Here is a 13,520-nt window from a genome sequence, read left to right on the forward strand (position 1 = left end):
AATCCCAGAACACGCCGGCTTGGACCGAAGAGCATCCCACCCACCCACCTGCCGCTTAAGGGCAACGAACTCCTAACCGTCCTACCTTCTTCCTACGCCCGAACTCCACCCCACCCTTCTGTTCCCCACCTCACTCGTCTTGTGACCTCACTTCCGGGATACGCGCCTCCCGCTTCCGGCGTATGCCTTTGCTGGCTTCAACCACCTTGTTGCAGGGCTCCGTATTTGCAGCTTTCGCAATCCGAGGGTGAGTCCGGCTTCATCGCTGACTTTTTTCCTCTCTCTCTCTTCCCCCCCCTCCCGCCCCCCCCCCGGACGCCTAACAGATTATGCAGAGAAAGATCTTGGTCTTCCGTTGACAGTTATTAGACGACCGGCGCGATAGAGGCGTTTGGGGGTTCCAACTCTTCCTCTGGGTCTTCTCAATGGATTACGGGATGGCCGGTATTTCTGCTGCATTCAGCCCGCTACCGATGCCTATTCTGGGTAAATGGGTTAGGTTGGTAAACAACGATCGTCGGAAGGACGGAACTTCCAATGACTGTTGGAGGGGGGATGAAATTCACTACCCCGAAACCTCGTATTTCTACCAGTTGGATGAGATGGAAAGAAAAAAAAAAGCGTCACCTGTTGAATTTCGCTCGCAGCTTCTGAAAGGCAGGAAAGTTCTGGCGGGAGGATAAAATAAATAAAACGGGCCTCGCGGTTCCATTTTTTTCATCCTTTTCCCTTTATTTCATTATTTCTCTGACCTTGTCTTGCTTAACAGTCTTGACTCCTCTTTTGTTTTAAATAAGAGAGCAAAGGGAAGTGGGCATCACAGGTAGATCTGGCTTTGAAAGAGCAGTCATATATATATATGTGAGATATATAGATATATATATATATATAGATAGATAGATAGATAGATAGATAGATAGATAGATAGATATCCCTTATTTTCTCTAATTGGGTCTTCTTTTTTGCTGCTGCAAAAGCTTTGAAGAAAGTATGGGAATTGTCTTTGAAGAAAGTGCAGGAATTGTCTCATTATAGAAAAAGAAATTTATTTTTATTCTTCATGTATCCATGAAATCACACAGTATGGAACCTAAGCTGGAAGGGAAAATATGGTACATGGTGATACATGGTTTTAATGTTCTTAGGGATTTTTAACATGGGAGGAAATAAAAGTCATTTTTTTATTTTTATATAAAAATGTAAATAAAAAAGAAAGTGAAAAAAAAGAAGCGTAAAAAGGATGAGAAAAAAGCATCCCAATTGAACATGTTAACCTAGCATAGTACAAACCACAGAATAAGCAATGCATTAAATCAATATTGAATTGATTTAATGCATTGCTTATTCAATTAGAAATATGATTCTACGGAAAAGTTGGATGTGGCACAAAACTATATATACACATCTTCTAAAAGAAAAGCCCGTTCTTAATGGAACGAATAACCTATAAATATCCTATTTCATTTAAACTTTCAAAAAATATTAGAAAACAAACATACTTCTGTGACAGGCCCAGTTAAAGATTTCTTAAGTGGTTTTAGAAAAAGTGGCTACATCAGCATTTATTTGGAAAAAAAAATTATAGATTTCTGCCTGAGGCTCAGTTGACCTTAGATGATTATTATTATTATAAGTGATTCTTACGTCAGTGATACTGGCCAGTAATATTATGCAAATCCTTCAAAAGAGTCACTGTGCAATAGACAGGAATCTGAATAAAGCATTTTACTTCAAAACAATAAAGTAGCCACACCTTTTCCCAGATATGTGGAAAAAGCCAACAGCAAGCATGGGAAAAGATACAGTTGCACTACTGAAACAAAGAGAGGTGCTTTTTGTACATTGTGACAACCCTAGCCAGTTTCCTATTGACCAGGACATTAGTATAATCATTCCCATGTGTTAAAAAGAACAAAAAATAGATCTGGACAATATCCATCTTGCAAGTTTCATTTGTATCACTGCTAAATTTGAGATTTCTATTTAAAAAAAAAAAAGCTTGAATGTGTATTACATTACACTAGATCACATTTTTATTTACCTTATCTCCAATAATGCTTTAAAAAAACTTACATTCCTATCAGAATTCTGCCTTTGTTGATTTGAAAGAACCCTTTCTTGTTATTCACAAATATATATTTAGGAATAAGTCCTGAGGTCTACTTATAATTGGCAGCTAATTAGAAATCAAGCTGTAATACATATGCACTGTATTACATTCAAGTTGTTCTGTTCTTGGTAGCCCCAGTGCAAACTCTCTTGTGCGTACATGTACATCTGTGTGCCTATGTAGAAATACCTGTATGAATAAACGGAGCATCCGTTTATAACGGAGCATAAATTGCATCCCAATTTACTTAGCAGTCCAGGAGGAGGGTCTCCTCTGTTGTTGCTTCTGTCCTCTACAGCATCTTACCCCCACCCCAGGTGAGGCTGGTCCCAACCCTCCTTTCAAAAGGGCCTAAAGACTTGGCTCTGCTGATTGGCCTGGGGGCCCGATGGGGGAACAGCATAGTGGAAGTGGTTGATGGAGTAACAACTGCTCCCACCTCCACCCATTCCACCCCTGCTCTCCCCACATGTCCGTAGATTTTAATTCTGATTTTTAATTTATGTTTTAATGCCGATATAGTTTTGTGACTGTAAGCTGCCCAGAATTACCTTATGGTAAGATGGGCATCCAATAAATTTTATAAATACATACATACTCATCCCTAAGTGAAAGGATTTATTCTATACCTTTGTATTGTTGTACCTTGATGAACGTATCTTTTCTTTTATGTACACTGAGAGCATATGCACCAAGACAAATTCCTTGTGTGTCCAATCACACTTGGCCAATAAAATTCTATTCTATTCTATTCTATTCTATGGCTGATTCCGCTAATTAAGTGCTTCCATAAGTTTAAAGAAAAACGGTGAAATGTATTGCTGCTTTCCCCCACTGCCATTTCCCATGTTTCTCTGGAGAGTCCCCCAACTTTTCCAAAACAAGAGTTTCTAGGGGTAAAGCCTTACAAAAAGTAGGTGCCAAATTCATGACAATTGCCTTCCCCTTTCAAACTCTAGAGGATCTTGTCATAGAGTTCTTCTTTTTGCTATGTTGGTATCAATGTTTATTCTATTTTTAAAGCTATTTAATTATTAACTTAATTAAATAATTATTAAAACTCGGAATTTAAATGAGGCCCTTATTTAGGATGCTTAATTCAAAATTATAGTGGCTAGCCTGAATAACTCTGAAAGTTGGCAGTTTCGGGGCATTGTATAGTGCCATTCAAATAGGCCAGCATGTATCCCTTGTACTTAAATAAGTATTTTCCATTGTCTTGGAGCGCTTTCAATCTTAGTTTCTTTTTTTTCCCCTTTGTCTTTAGCAATAATGGATGAAGTTGTATCTAATTCTTCAGAGAAACTTATAGCAATCCACTCCAAGGTTCACAGAGACACTATCCTGATTAAATTTGAGGAACAGAGAAAAAAAGATTTTTTGTGTGACATCACTTTAATTGTAGAAAATGTTCACTTTAGAGCCCATAAGGCATTACTTGCTGCCAGCAGTGAATATTTCTCCATGATGTTCATTGAAGAGGGCGAGATTGGCCAGTCGATCTACATGCTGGAAGGGATGGTGGCAGATGCTTTTGGTGTGCTATTGGAATTTATTTACACAGGCTGCCTACAAGCTAGTGAAAAAAGTATAGAACAGATTTTAGCTACTGCTCATCTCCTCAAAGTGAATGATCTAGTTAGAGCATATACAGAGCAAGAGAGGAACTGCAGCTTAACAAACACATTATCTGGAATTTCTAATGCTGAAACCCCGATAGCTGTCTTAGCAAAGAAAAGTGAAGATCCACCAAAGCGAAAGCGTGGAAGACCAAGAAAAGTGAAGAACATTCAGGAAGAAAAACTGGAATCCCTTTCAACTGAAGATGTGCAATTAAAAGAGAACAACTCGGTTCATAATAAGCAAAATTTTATAAAGCGGGAGGCTGTGGTAGAAGACAGAAATACCAATGAACTCATTCCTGTAAGTGGAGAGGGAAGAGAAATATGTAGGACAGAAGCTGTGGTCAGCATCTCAACAGAAAAGGATGAGAACTATGATCCTAAGTGCCAGAATACACAGATCACTCAGAGTCGTTACAGCAAACGTAGGATACGGCGGTCAATCAAATTAAAAGATTATAAACTTATTGGTGATGAAGAGGACAGTGGGCTGTCAAAAAGGGCCAATGGCAGAAGGAAACGTACTGGTTCTGAAGTTGAGTGCAAAGACTGTGGGAAAGTCTTCAAATATAATCATTTTTTAGCTATTCACCGAAGAAGTCATACAGGTTAGTTTTCTTTTCAAGAAAAGTAGGGCAAAATATGACAAGCACTCTACTTGTTATTAAACTGTGATTGAAAGATTAATATAATGTATAAATTGATCAACCAATTGTTGGGGAAATGAATAAACCTAAACTTTTATTTATTATTTATTTTAAAAAATATACGGCCACTCGTATAAAATAACCTAGATGGCTTACTATCAGATATATAATTAATAAAATACATACAGTTAAAAAATGCTACATACTACCAAACACTATAACACTGTCTTCTCAGCATCACAAATTCTGAGCTCGCTTCCCATTCTGGCCCAACATCTGAAGGTTTGATCTTAACAGCCTTCCAGAAGACAAAGAGGAGAATGGCTCTTAATGGGGTAAATGCAGCTATGGAAAAGGCTTGTTCCCTAGATCCTGGCAAATAACTAGAGGAGACCTAGAGTAAGCCCACCCTATCCAATCTAATGGGACGATGTCCTCTAAGGGGAAAAGGTCATTCATATAACCTGGCCTTGTGCCATACAGGGCTTTAAAGGTGATAACCAGCACTTTGAATTGTACAAGGAATTCAGAAGCCAGTGCAGCTTGCGCAGCAGTGGTATAATTACAGGTAAATTGTGAATCTCCCAAAACGCTTTTCCTCATCGCTTGCCAATAATAAAATTATGTGTTTTAAAAACTTTCATATGTAATATTTATTAGTTTAAGCAATAAGGTTTACATTTATAATTAACAATTAAAACTTCCAATGATAGAAATTGGAATCTCCTTGGCAATCTACGGTTTTTGAAAATCCTTCTCAGAATGATCGACATACATGTCTCACCTTCCAAAAAACTGGAAGAAAAAATACATTTGCTAGCTTGTCCAAAGAATTGTGCCTGAAAATCAGCTGCCTAATCTTCAGTGGCTATATTTGTTTAAGTTACATACAAAATGGAGGAAAAGTCACAGTAATGTTTAATATAGCTTAATTTTCTCTTAATATTTATTTTTATTTATTTGTATCCTGCCTTTATTATTTTTACAAAGAATTCAAGGTGTCAAGTATATATACCTTCCTCCTTCTATTTTCCCCACAACAAACTTTTGTTTTCTTGGTTTATCTATCTCCTTTTGGTTAAGACACCAGCATAGAAACCAGGAGACGAGGAATGCTAGTACCCAATTTAGGCACAAAGCCAGCTGGGTGACTTGGGCAAGTGAATCTCTCTCAGCCTAACCCACCTTATAGGATTGTTGTGGCAAAAATGGGAGAAGGAAAGAATATTAGGTATCTTCATGGACTATAGTTATTTATATAAATAATTACAGCAGAATATAGATAAAAGAAGTTGAGTGCTGCTAGAATTAAAATTCTTAAAATTGCCCTTTTGTATTTACCATCAACATTGCTGCCTTTGTAGTATTTTCAAACTGTAGTAGTATTGAAAAAATACTTCCGATTTAAATTAAATGATGCTTGTTACTTCAAGCACTGCTCCATCTGCTTGAAATGTCTGTTTCCCATTCACAATGCCTTACCTTTGTTTTCAGGAGAGCGCCCATTCAAATGCGGTGAATGCGGCAAAGGCTTTTCCCAGAAGCACTCTCTCCAAGTCCATGAGCGGATGCACACTGGGGAACGGCCATATGCTTGCACAGTTTGCAGTAAGGCTTTAACCACAAAACATTCTCTCCTGGAACACATGAGTCTTCATACAGGTAAGATCAAAAGCCATTCATTAGGCTAAAATTGTAAAGTCAAAAAATAATAATCCCTGGCTGGATTAGAATGAATATACCTGCATTATTTCAGTAACAGAATGTTTGACAAGTCCAAGAACTCGTTTTAGGAGTTGGAAATTATAGCTGACCCCAATATTTTGTCCTTAGTGTCTGCTTTTTTTATAAGGTATACTTCTGTAGTTCATAGGGGCTATAAATTAATCCATAAGACTAGATCTTTCCATTCAGTTATAGAAAGCTTTTTATAGCTCATGATTTCTCCCTATGGAATAAATTCTATGTCAATTTCACATTAATGGTAGAAGTCCCCGGTGTGTTTTCCTTTGAATAAGGTACATTGGATATAGCAGCCATAATCCACTGGTATTCAAGGCCTTACTGCTGTTCTTGTTCCAAGAATGAGACAAGAGAAATTCCTCCACCATCTTCTAATTACTACATGCTCTCAAAATCAAGTAACAGAGACAAGTAATGAGAATGTGATGGTGGCCGCAGAAATGAGGTAAATAGAAATCTGCCTACGTAATGTTCTGTAAATGAAAGTCCAGGTACAAAATGTGAAATACTATCAAGTAGTCCTGAGAAAATGTTTCATTTTCCAGTATTTGCTATTTCTGTAAATCTATAAATCCTGTGATTTACGTGTATAACTTCTCTGCCTGCTTAATAGCCTATAAATTTGGTATCTTCTTGTTTAGTTAATATGATTTGACTAAAGTACTTCATCTCATAAACTTACAAAGTCACTCTGTGGCTTTATCAGTGGCGTTTCTGAGGGATTTCTTTTGCAACCATTTGCCAGACAGTCCACTAGTGTCAGCTCTTCTACAGGTGGTCCTTGGTTAAGGATGGCAATTGGGACTGGAATTTCCATCGCAAAGCAACGTGGTCATAAAGCGCAATGTTATGTGACTGCATCATTTAACAACAGCAGTTCTGGCACTTCCCAGTTTGCCATCATTAAGTGAAACATCATAGGTTGTTAAGGGAAGGCAATTTGTGGTTGCCGTTTGTGACTTCCTGCTGGCTTTCCCATTTACTTTGTCGGAAGCTGGTAAATAAGGTTGAAAATGACCCAGAGATGCTGCTACTACTTGCTATTATGGTTTTTTGAATGGCATTTGAGAATTTATACAACCAGTCCATTCATCCCACCTGCCACTAAGAATAATCACCTTGGTTTCAACCTTTTATGGCAGTCCTGAGAACAGGGTTTTGGATGATGCCCTACTTTGTAATGGGCAGGGTTCTTGTCAGAATTCCCTGCACTCTGGAATATTTCAACTGAGTTGCTATGCAAGATCAGAATAACTAGGTGTGAATTCACAGATGGCTGCTCAGATTACCATAAGTACAAATAAATTACAATTCCTGTTTCCCCCCCTTTCTTTTCAGGTCAGAAGGCTTTTACCTGTGACCAGTGTGGAAAATACTTCAGCCAGAGAAGGCAACTTAAAAGTCACTATAGAGTTCATACAGGTATAATGAATTAAAGAATAATACAAGTTGTTAGGAAATGTTGAGATTTTCTTGTAATTTTAGTTATTGATTCATAACCAAGAGGTATATATTTGTTTACTGTGCATTCCATAAATGGCTCAGCACATTGTTAGTTCCATCTGATCATTTTGCAGAATTATTATATGACTAATGTGATAATACAGAAAATTAAAATAGTCCGTGTTGGAGATATTTTCTGCTGAAAATGCACAATTGAAAGGAAGCAATTCGTAATAAGCTAAAAATTATGGAGATATTATAATTGAAGATAGAGATTGTAAAGGGATAATTCCTGCATATGAAGAAGCAAGAAAAATAGAGTTGCTTGTAGAACAGTTGCTGTGGTGAATTGGACCACCAGTTCGCTTAACTTTGGCATTATTGTGTTCTAGTACAAGCTTGTTTCATTAATGTAATAGTTTAGTTACTAAGATTATATTGGAAAAAGTATAATAGCAAATGTTATTGATGAGCAACAACTAGAAGAACATAGGGACACATGCAATGGTAGTCATCCGCTGATACAATACCATAAGAGATTCCTCCTTCATCCCTCACACATCTCCCAAATCTGGAAGTAATTGGAGTGCAAGTAGAAGGAAAGTAGAGAAATCTACCATGCAAGCAGATGTCAGTTCACCTAGCATTTGATGGAGCCATTATCCCATGTTTTAATTTTCTAAATGTTCTCTATAATGCTTCCATCAATTGTGGCATTACTTTGGTTTCAGTTGTATTAGAATTGTAAACGTCATACTTTTGTTACTATTAACCACCAACATGTTAAGATAAAAATTATAAATGGAATAGTCACACTTGGGAAAAATAATAATTTATTTTTCATTTTACATAATCCAGGCCATTCATTGCCAGAATGCATCCTCTGTCATCGTAAATTCATGGACACAGCTCAATTAAAGAAACATTTAAGAACTCATACAGGTAATGCTACTTTCTATTCTTTTCTGAAAAAAAGCTGGCAGTATATATAATTTAGGTAGGAACATCCAAGTAAGCAAATAATAAATGAGATTATAATGGATTCTAATCTTTAACAATGAAACTGTGTGGTGCTGAATCAATACTGTGCAAAGTTTACAGTAAAAGAATTGGTAGGGGCTATTAAGGTCATGGACTATAGCTGCCATATTAGGCAGTTCTCTGGAGTTTTGCAGCCCAATGTGGGAGTCCTAGTGCTGATTTCAATCATTCACTCAGCGCAGGAATATAAATTGACGGGTACTTCAGTACATTCAGTGAAGGTCAACTTATTACATTTGAATAATTGGTTTCCACTGTCAAACTGCTGCTACTGTTTCAGAATTTTTGGCTGGTAGGAAATAGAACTACTGCTTTTTTATCAGAAAGTAAATTATTATGGCTGAAAACCATGAACAGATTACTAAAAGGAAATAAAACAGTATTATCCATTTTGTGTATAATTTTACATTAAAATATGATGATATATTTCATAATCTTTTCCCCCTAATTTTTTAGAGTAGGGACAGTTAAAGAAGACTGAAGAGAAAAACATTGTCCTCCAAAATTTTCTCAGTATTTTCTTTTATGTTCATATTTCAATTCATTATTTATTCACCCTAATAGTTACAAATTAGCATGAGATTTGGTTGTTAATTGGCGTCTACTTGTAAGTCAAACTTTCTTAATTGTTCTTTAAATAAGAGGTAATTACTATGTACTAATCAGCATGTTTTTATAGGTGAAAAGCCATTTACTTGTGAAATCTGTGGCAAGTCATTTACAGCAAAAAGTTCTCTTCAGACACATATCAGAATTCACAGGTATTCTCCTTCCCCTGTTTTTCTTTGTGATTTTGTATGGAAACCAGTCTATAAAAAATAATGTGAGTGAGGCTATTAATACAGTTTTATTGTCTGATACAATTACAGATCAGAGTTTGTAAATTCAGTTCACAGTATGTTGTATGCTGACAATTTTGATTGTCTGCACCATGGGTATACAACCTTTTGGCTTGCCTGAGTAAAGAGAAATTGTCTTGAGCCTGATATAAATATATAATATAGTTTTATAATATAAAATCACATGATGTTAAAAGTTTATGATCTAGCTGGGCTGCATTACTAGCTGCGCTGCATTACTACTGCTCAGGATTGCATGTGGCCGGTGGGCCAGTCACACCTGGTCTACATCATTGTGAATATTTAAACAAATTATTTTTAATCACTGGTGCACATTATACTTAGTCTTTATCCGAAAGCTAATGAGCACAGTCACATTATTGAATATATATTGTCAAAAAAACCCAACCCCAATGACCTCTATTGGGTCCTGCTTTAAATGAACTCTGGGTTTCTCATTATAGATGACACAAGGCATACAGTTTTAATTTATCTTCTTTTGGTTAAAAAAAAGTTTGGCATTACAGATTGAGAGTATATGTGCATTAGAAATGGATAGTAATGTCTTTTTTAAAAAAAACTTTGAAATTTGTTTTTATGGGGCACCTATAGATCATCATCTGTTTATAAAAGCAGAGAAAGCTGACAATCCTAAGAGTCTTTGAAAGCTCAATAGTAAAGGGATAGAAAGCTATACAGAAAATGTGTGACTGGGTGGAATGTTTTTCTATGTACTGTGTTAATATCTTTTCACTTATTACCTCAGTGTAAATCAACTGCATACCCCAAAATGGATAAAAAAGAATAGTATTACCATGTCATCTTAATGACAGACTTATTCAACACATGGTAGTTTGATTACTGTTATTCTATGGGATAGACATACTGGAATATGATTAGAAACAAACATGGCTACTACAGTATAAATGCCAAGAGTAAAATGGGTTTAGTTGTACCCAGTTGTCTCACCATATATCTGCGCTCCTGCCCAATAGTTTTTGAGATTGGCAAACTAGCTACCAACCATACTGAGGCATCATGAGCAGCAACAGGATCTCAGAGAGTTTCATTCTGTCATATAGTAATGATTTATACTGCATGATAAGAAAGTAAGATGGCTCCCATTGACTTACATATCACCTGAGTAGTACTTCATAAGAAGGGAGAGAGAGAGATTCCATCTGCCATTCAATTTTAATGCTGTGATATTTGAATAATGCTTTGAGTTCTTATTAACATCCATGTTTCGCAAAATATTGACACATGTGATCAAACCAGATGTCTTCTCTTTCAGAGGAGAAAAGCCATATTCGTGTAGTATTTGTGGAAAATCCTTTTCCGATTCCAGCGCCAAAAGGAGACATTGTATCTTGCACACCGGCAAAAAACCTTTCTCTTGTTCAGAGTGTTGTGTGCAGTTTGCACGTTTAGACAATTTGAAATCTCATTTGAAAATTCATATCAAAGAGAAACAGCTGCAGGAAGCCAACACTGCATCCAACAGTAGCAGCACAGAGGACGTCAGGAACATTCTTCAGCTGCAGCAGTATCAACTTTCTACCTCTGGACCCCAGGAGATTCAGCTGTTGGTGACAGACTCAGTGCACAACATAAACTTTGTGCCCAGCCATAATCCAGGCATTAGCGTTGTCACTTCAGATGATTCCCAAAATGTGATGACGGAGCACACAGGCAGCCTTACTCTTCTCACTCAGCCATCACAGCAGCTGCAGAACCTGCTTCTTTCAGGGCAAGCGGAACCCACAGACCAGATTCAGAATATCAGCATTGTGAGTGACCCAATGGATTCTCCCCAGACTGAACAAATGCATGTCATCACACTGTCCAAAGAAGCTCTGGAACATCTCCATGCCAATCAGAGTCAAGCAGATGTGCTTCAAATAGCTGCAGGAACACCGCATCCAACCCCGCATCTGCAGATGACCCAAGAACCTAGCCAACAGTTTCACATTAGCCAAGATACAATTCTACCTCCTCAAATTAGCAAGGGACAGAACCAAACTGTACATATCTCCAATACAGCTTAATAGCCTCTTAACTGTAGACCAGCCATCTCGAGATCATCACCCTGAAGGGCAGGCTTTTTAAAAACCCAAACTGATTTCCTCCTTAGATATATTTATTTATCAAGATGAAAGAAGAGCCTTCATGTGAAATGCATTATATATACAGTATTCCCTATTTAATTTCACATGCTGGTAATGTTGATTGTTGCCATAACGGCAATTGGTTTATGCATTTTTACTTTGCAGATTTATCAATTTAGATACATGTTGAAAGCATGGCTTTTTAACCAGGGTTCTCAAGCATTTTGCCTGAACTGCAATCAAATATTAAAAGAACATGGTACAAGCCTGCTTACACATTTTGCCATCTCCGTTATTTCAGTGAGAAAAAACAGTGCATGCTTAATTTTTCCACTGAAAATGATGGGATGTAAAATTGCCTCTGAATTGACTTATACTGTATATATTTAACAAGCCTATCAACTGATTTTATATATAGATATATAGATATATATAGTATTTTTTTCCTCCTATATGCTCATTAGTTTGGGCTAAAGCAAGCTCATGTTTGGATTTTTTTTAAAAATGGATCGATCTGTGTCAATTAAGACTTTGCGAGAATCAGTTAAGACAAAAAATAAAAGTTACATCTCCAAACAGATGGGCATAGGCCTGTGATGGCAAACCTATGGCATGCGTGCCTGAAGTGGAGCCATGTTGCCTGGCACGCGCAGCATCACCCGTTCCTCTTCCTGGAAGACTTCATTTTCAGGTGCGTGCATGCGCCCTGGGCAGCTCCTCTTCTGGGTTGCGGCTGTCATCATTACAGCTTTCCTAAGTAACAGGCTTAACAAACCATTGCCTTGTTTTGGTTGTTGTCATTAGCTTTTTTTAAGTTATGCACATCAGTTCAATGCTCGACTTCCCTAGACTTAGCTGACACAAATCAATCATGGTATTGGCTTATCAGAGCAAACATAGGCATTGTGATTTCTCCTTTCTCTTGTTCTTTTTATATTCTGGCAGTATGCATTCCTGTAATAAAATTTTTAAAAAATGATTGTTTCCCATTAGAACTACAAGTACATTTGCTTTATATGTTAATAGTAGTTCTAGTTTTTAAACTAGAATCAAACTGGGGAATAGAGTATAAAAGCTTCATGTTTGGGCCAATAAACCATTGACCAAAATCATTAGTTCCGAAGTAGTCTAAAAAGTAGGAAGGAATAGGAAGAGAGAAAATACTTCCTCTTTAAGGAATCCAAACTCAGATGTGCACTATACCTTCCATTCAGTGGTGGGATTCAGCCAGTTCGCATCACTTCGGGAGAACTGGTTGTTAACTTTCTGAACAGTTTGGCAAACTGGTTGTTGGAAGAAATCATTAGGGCAGAGAACCGGTTGTTAAATTACTTGAATCCCACCACTGCTTCCATTCTTCCTTTCCTCATACTGCCTGAACTGTACAATATGGATTCTACTGAATATAGGAAAGCTTCAGTGTGTTAATGAACACTGGTTGGCGATGAAACCTTACGGATTACTTCAGCATCCCATAACCTTTGGTATAATGCAGAACAGGATGAGATGCAGATACTAAGAGTTTGTACATGGGAGAGAGGGTACTCATTCTTCCCTCAATTGTTAATTGAGATTTTTATAAATCTGTTGTTCTAAAAAGTTCAGTGTCTTAAAACCATTTGAATGATGTAGTGAAGATAATTAACTTTGAAGGTTTGCATAAGGAAAAAAAAATACCAGGAGGGGAAAAATGGCATAAGACGTATAACCGGGAAATAATTCTGCTCTAAATGATGAAATTGTGCCCTCAGTTAAACATTTAAAATATAATGCTTCTTTATGTAAGATAAAGCTACACTGCTTTTAAAATAAACACAATGCATTAATCCTTCTGGAAAAAAAATTTCTTCCACGGTTTATCTGTGTGTTACAAACTTTTTCTTTTGTCAGAAATGTGTTCCTTGCAGGTCAAACCTATGCTTCTGTGGTATAAATAAGAACAAATTAAATATGCAATTGCTTTAATA

At 37.0% G+C, this 13,520-nt stretch overlaps 1 protein-coding gene across 1 annotated transcript; it reads left to right on the forward strand.

Moving 5' to 3' along the window:
- Positions 1-167: 167 nt before the first annotated feature.
- On the forward strand, positions 168-12,050 carry ZBTB24 (zinc finger and BTB domain containing 24). Its single transcript, XM_058174124.1, has 7 exons — positions 168-247; positions 3,378-4,340; positions 5,874-6,041; positions 7,461-7,544; positions 8,424-8,507; positions 9,286-9,367; positions 10,740-12,050. Exons 2-7 carry the CDS (start codon positions 3,383-3,385, stop codon positions 11,491-11,493), a joined length of 2,130 nt encoding a protein of 709 aa, XP_058030107.1. The 5' UTR covers positions 168-247; positions 3,378-3,382; the 3' UTR covers positions 11,494-12,050.
- The last annotated feature ends 1,470 nt before the right edge of the window (positions 12,051-13,520 follow it).

Source organism: Ahaetulla prasina, chromosome 1 (assembly GCF_028640845.1).
Source record: "Ahaetulla prasina isolate Xishuangbanna chromosome 1, ASM2864084v1, whole genome shotgun sequence".
Taxonomy (NCBI): Eukaryota; Metazoa; Chordata; class Lepidosauria; order Squamata; family Colubridae; genus Ahaetulla; species Ahaetulla prasina.

Bases quoted from the DNA above. Each gene is read 5' to 3' on its own strand.
- ZBTB24 (XM_058174124.1), top strand. From the start codon at position 3,383: ATGGATGAAGTTGTATCTAATTCTTCAGAGAAACTTATAGCAATCCAC. The intron at 8,508-9,285 runs GTAATGCTACTT...ATGTTTTTATAG, and splicing joins ACATTTAAGAACTCATACAG to GTGAAAAGCCATTTACTTGT. The intron at 9,368-10,739 runs GTATTCTCCTTC...CTTCTCTTTCAG, and splicing joins ACACATATCAGAATTCACAG to AGGAGAAAAGCCATATTCGT.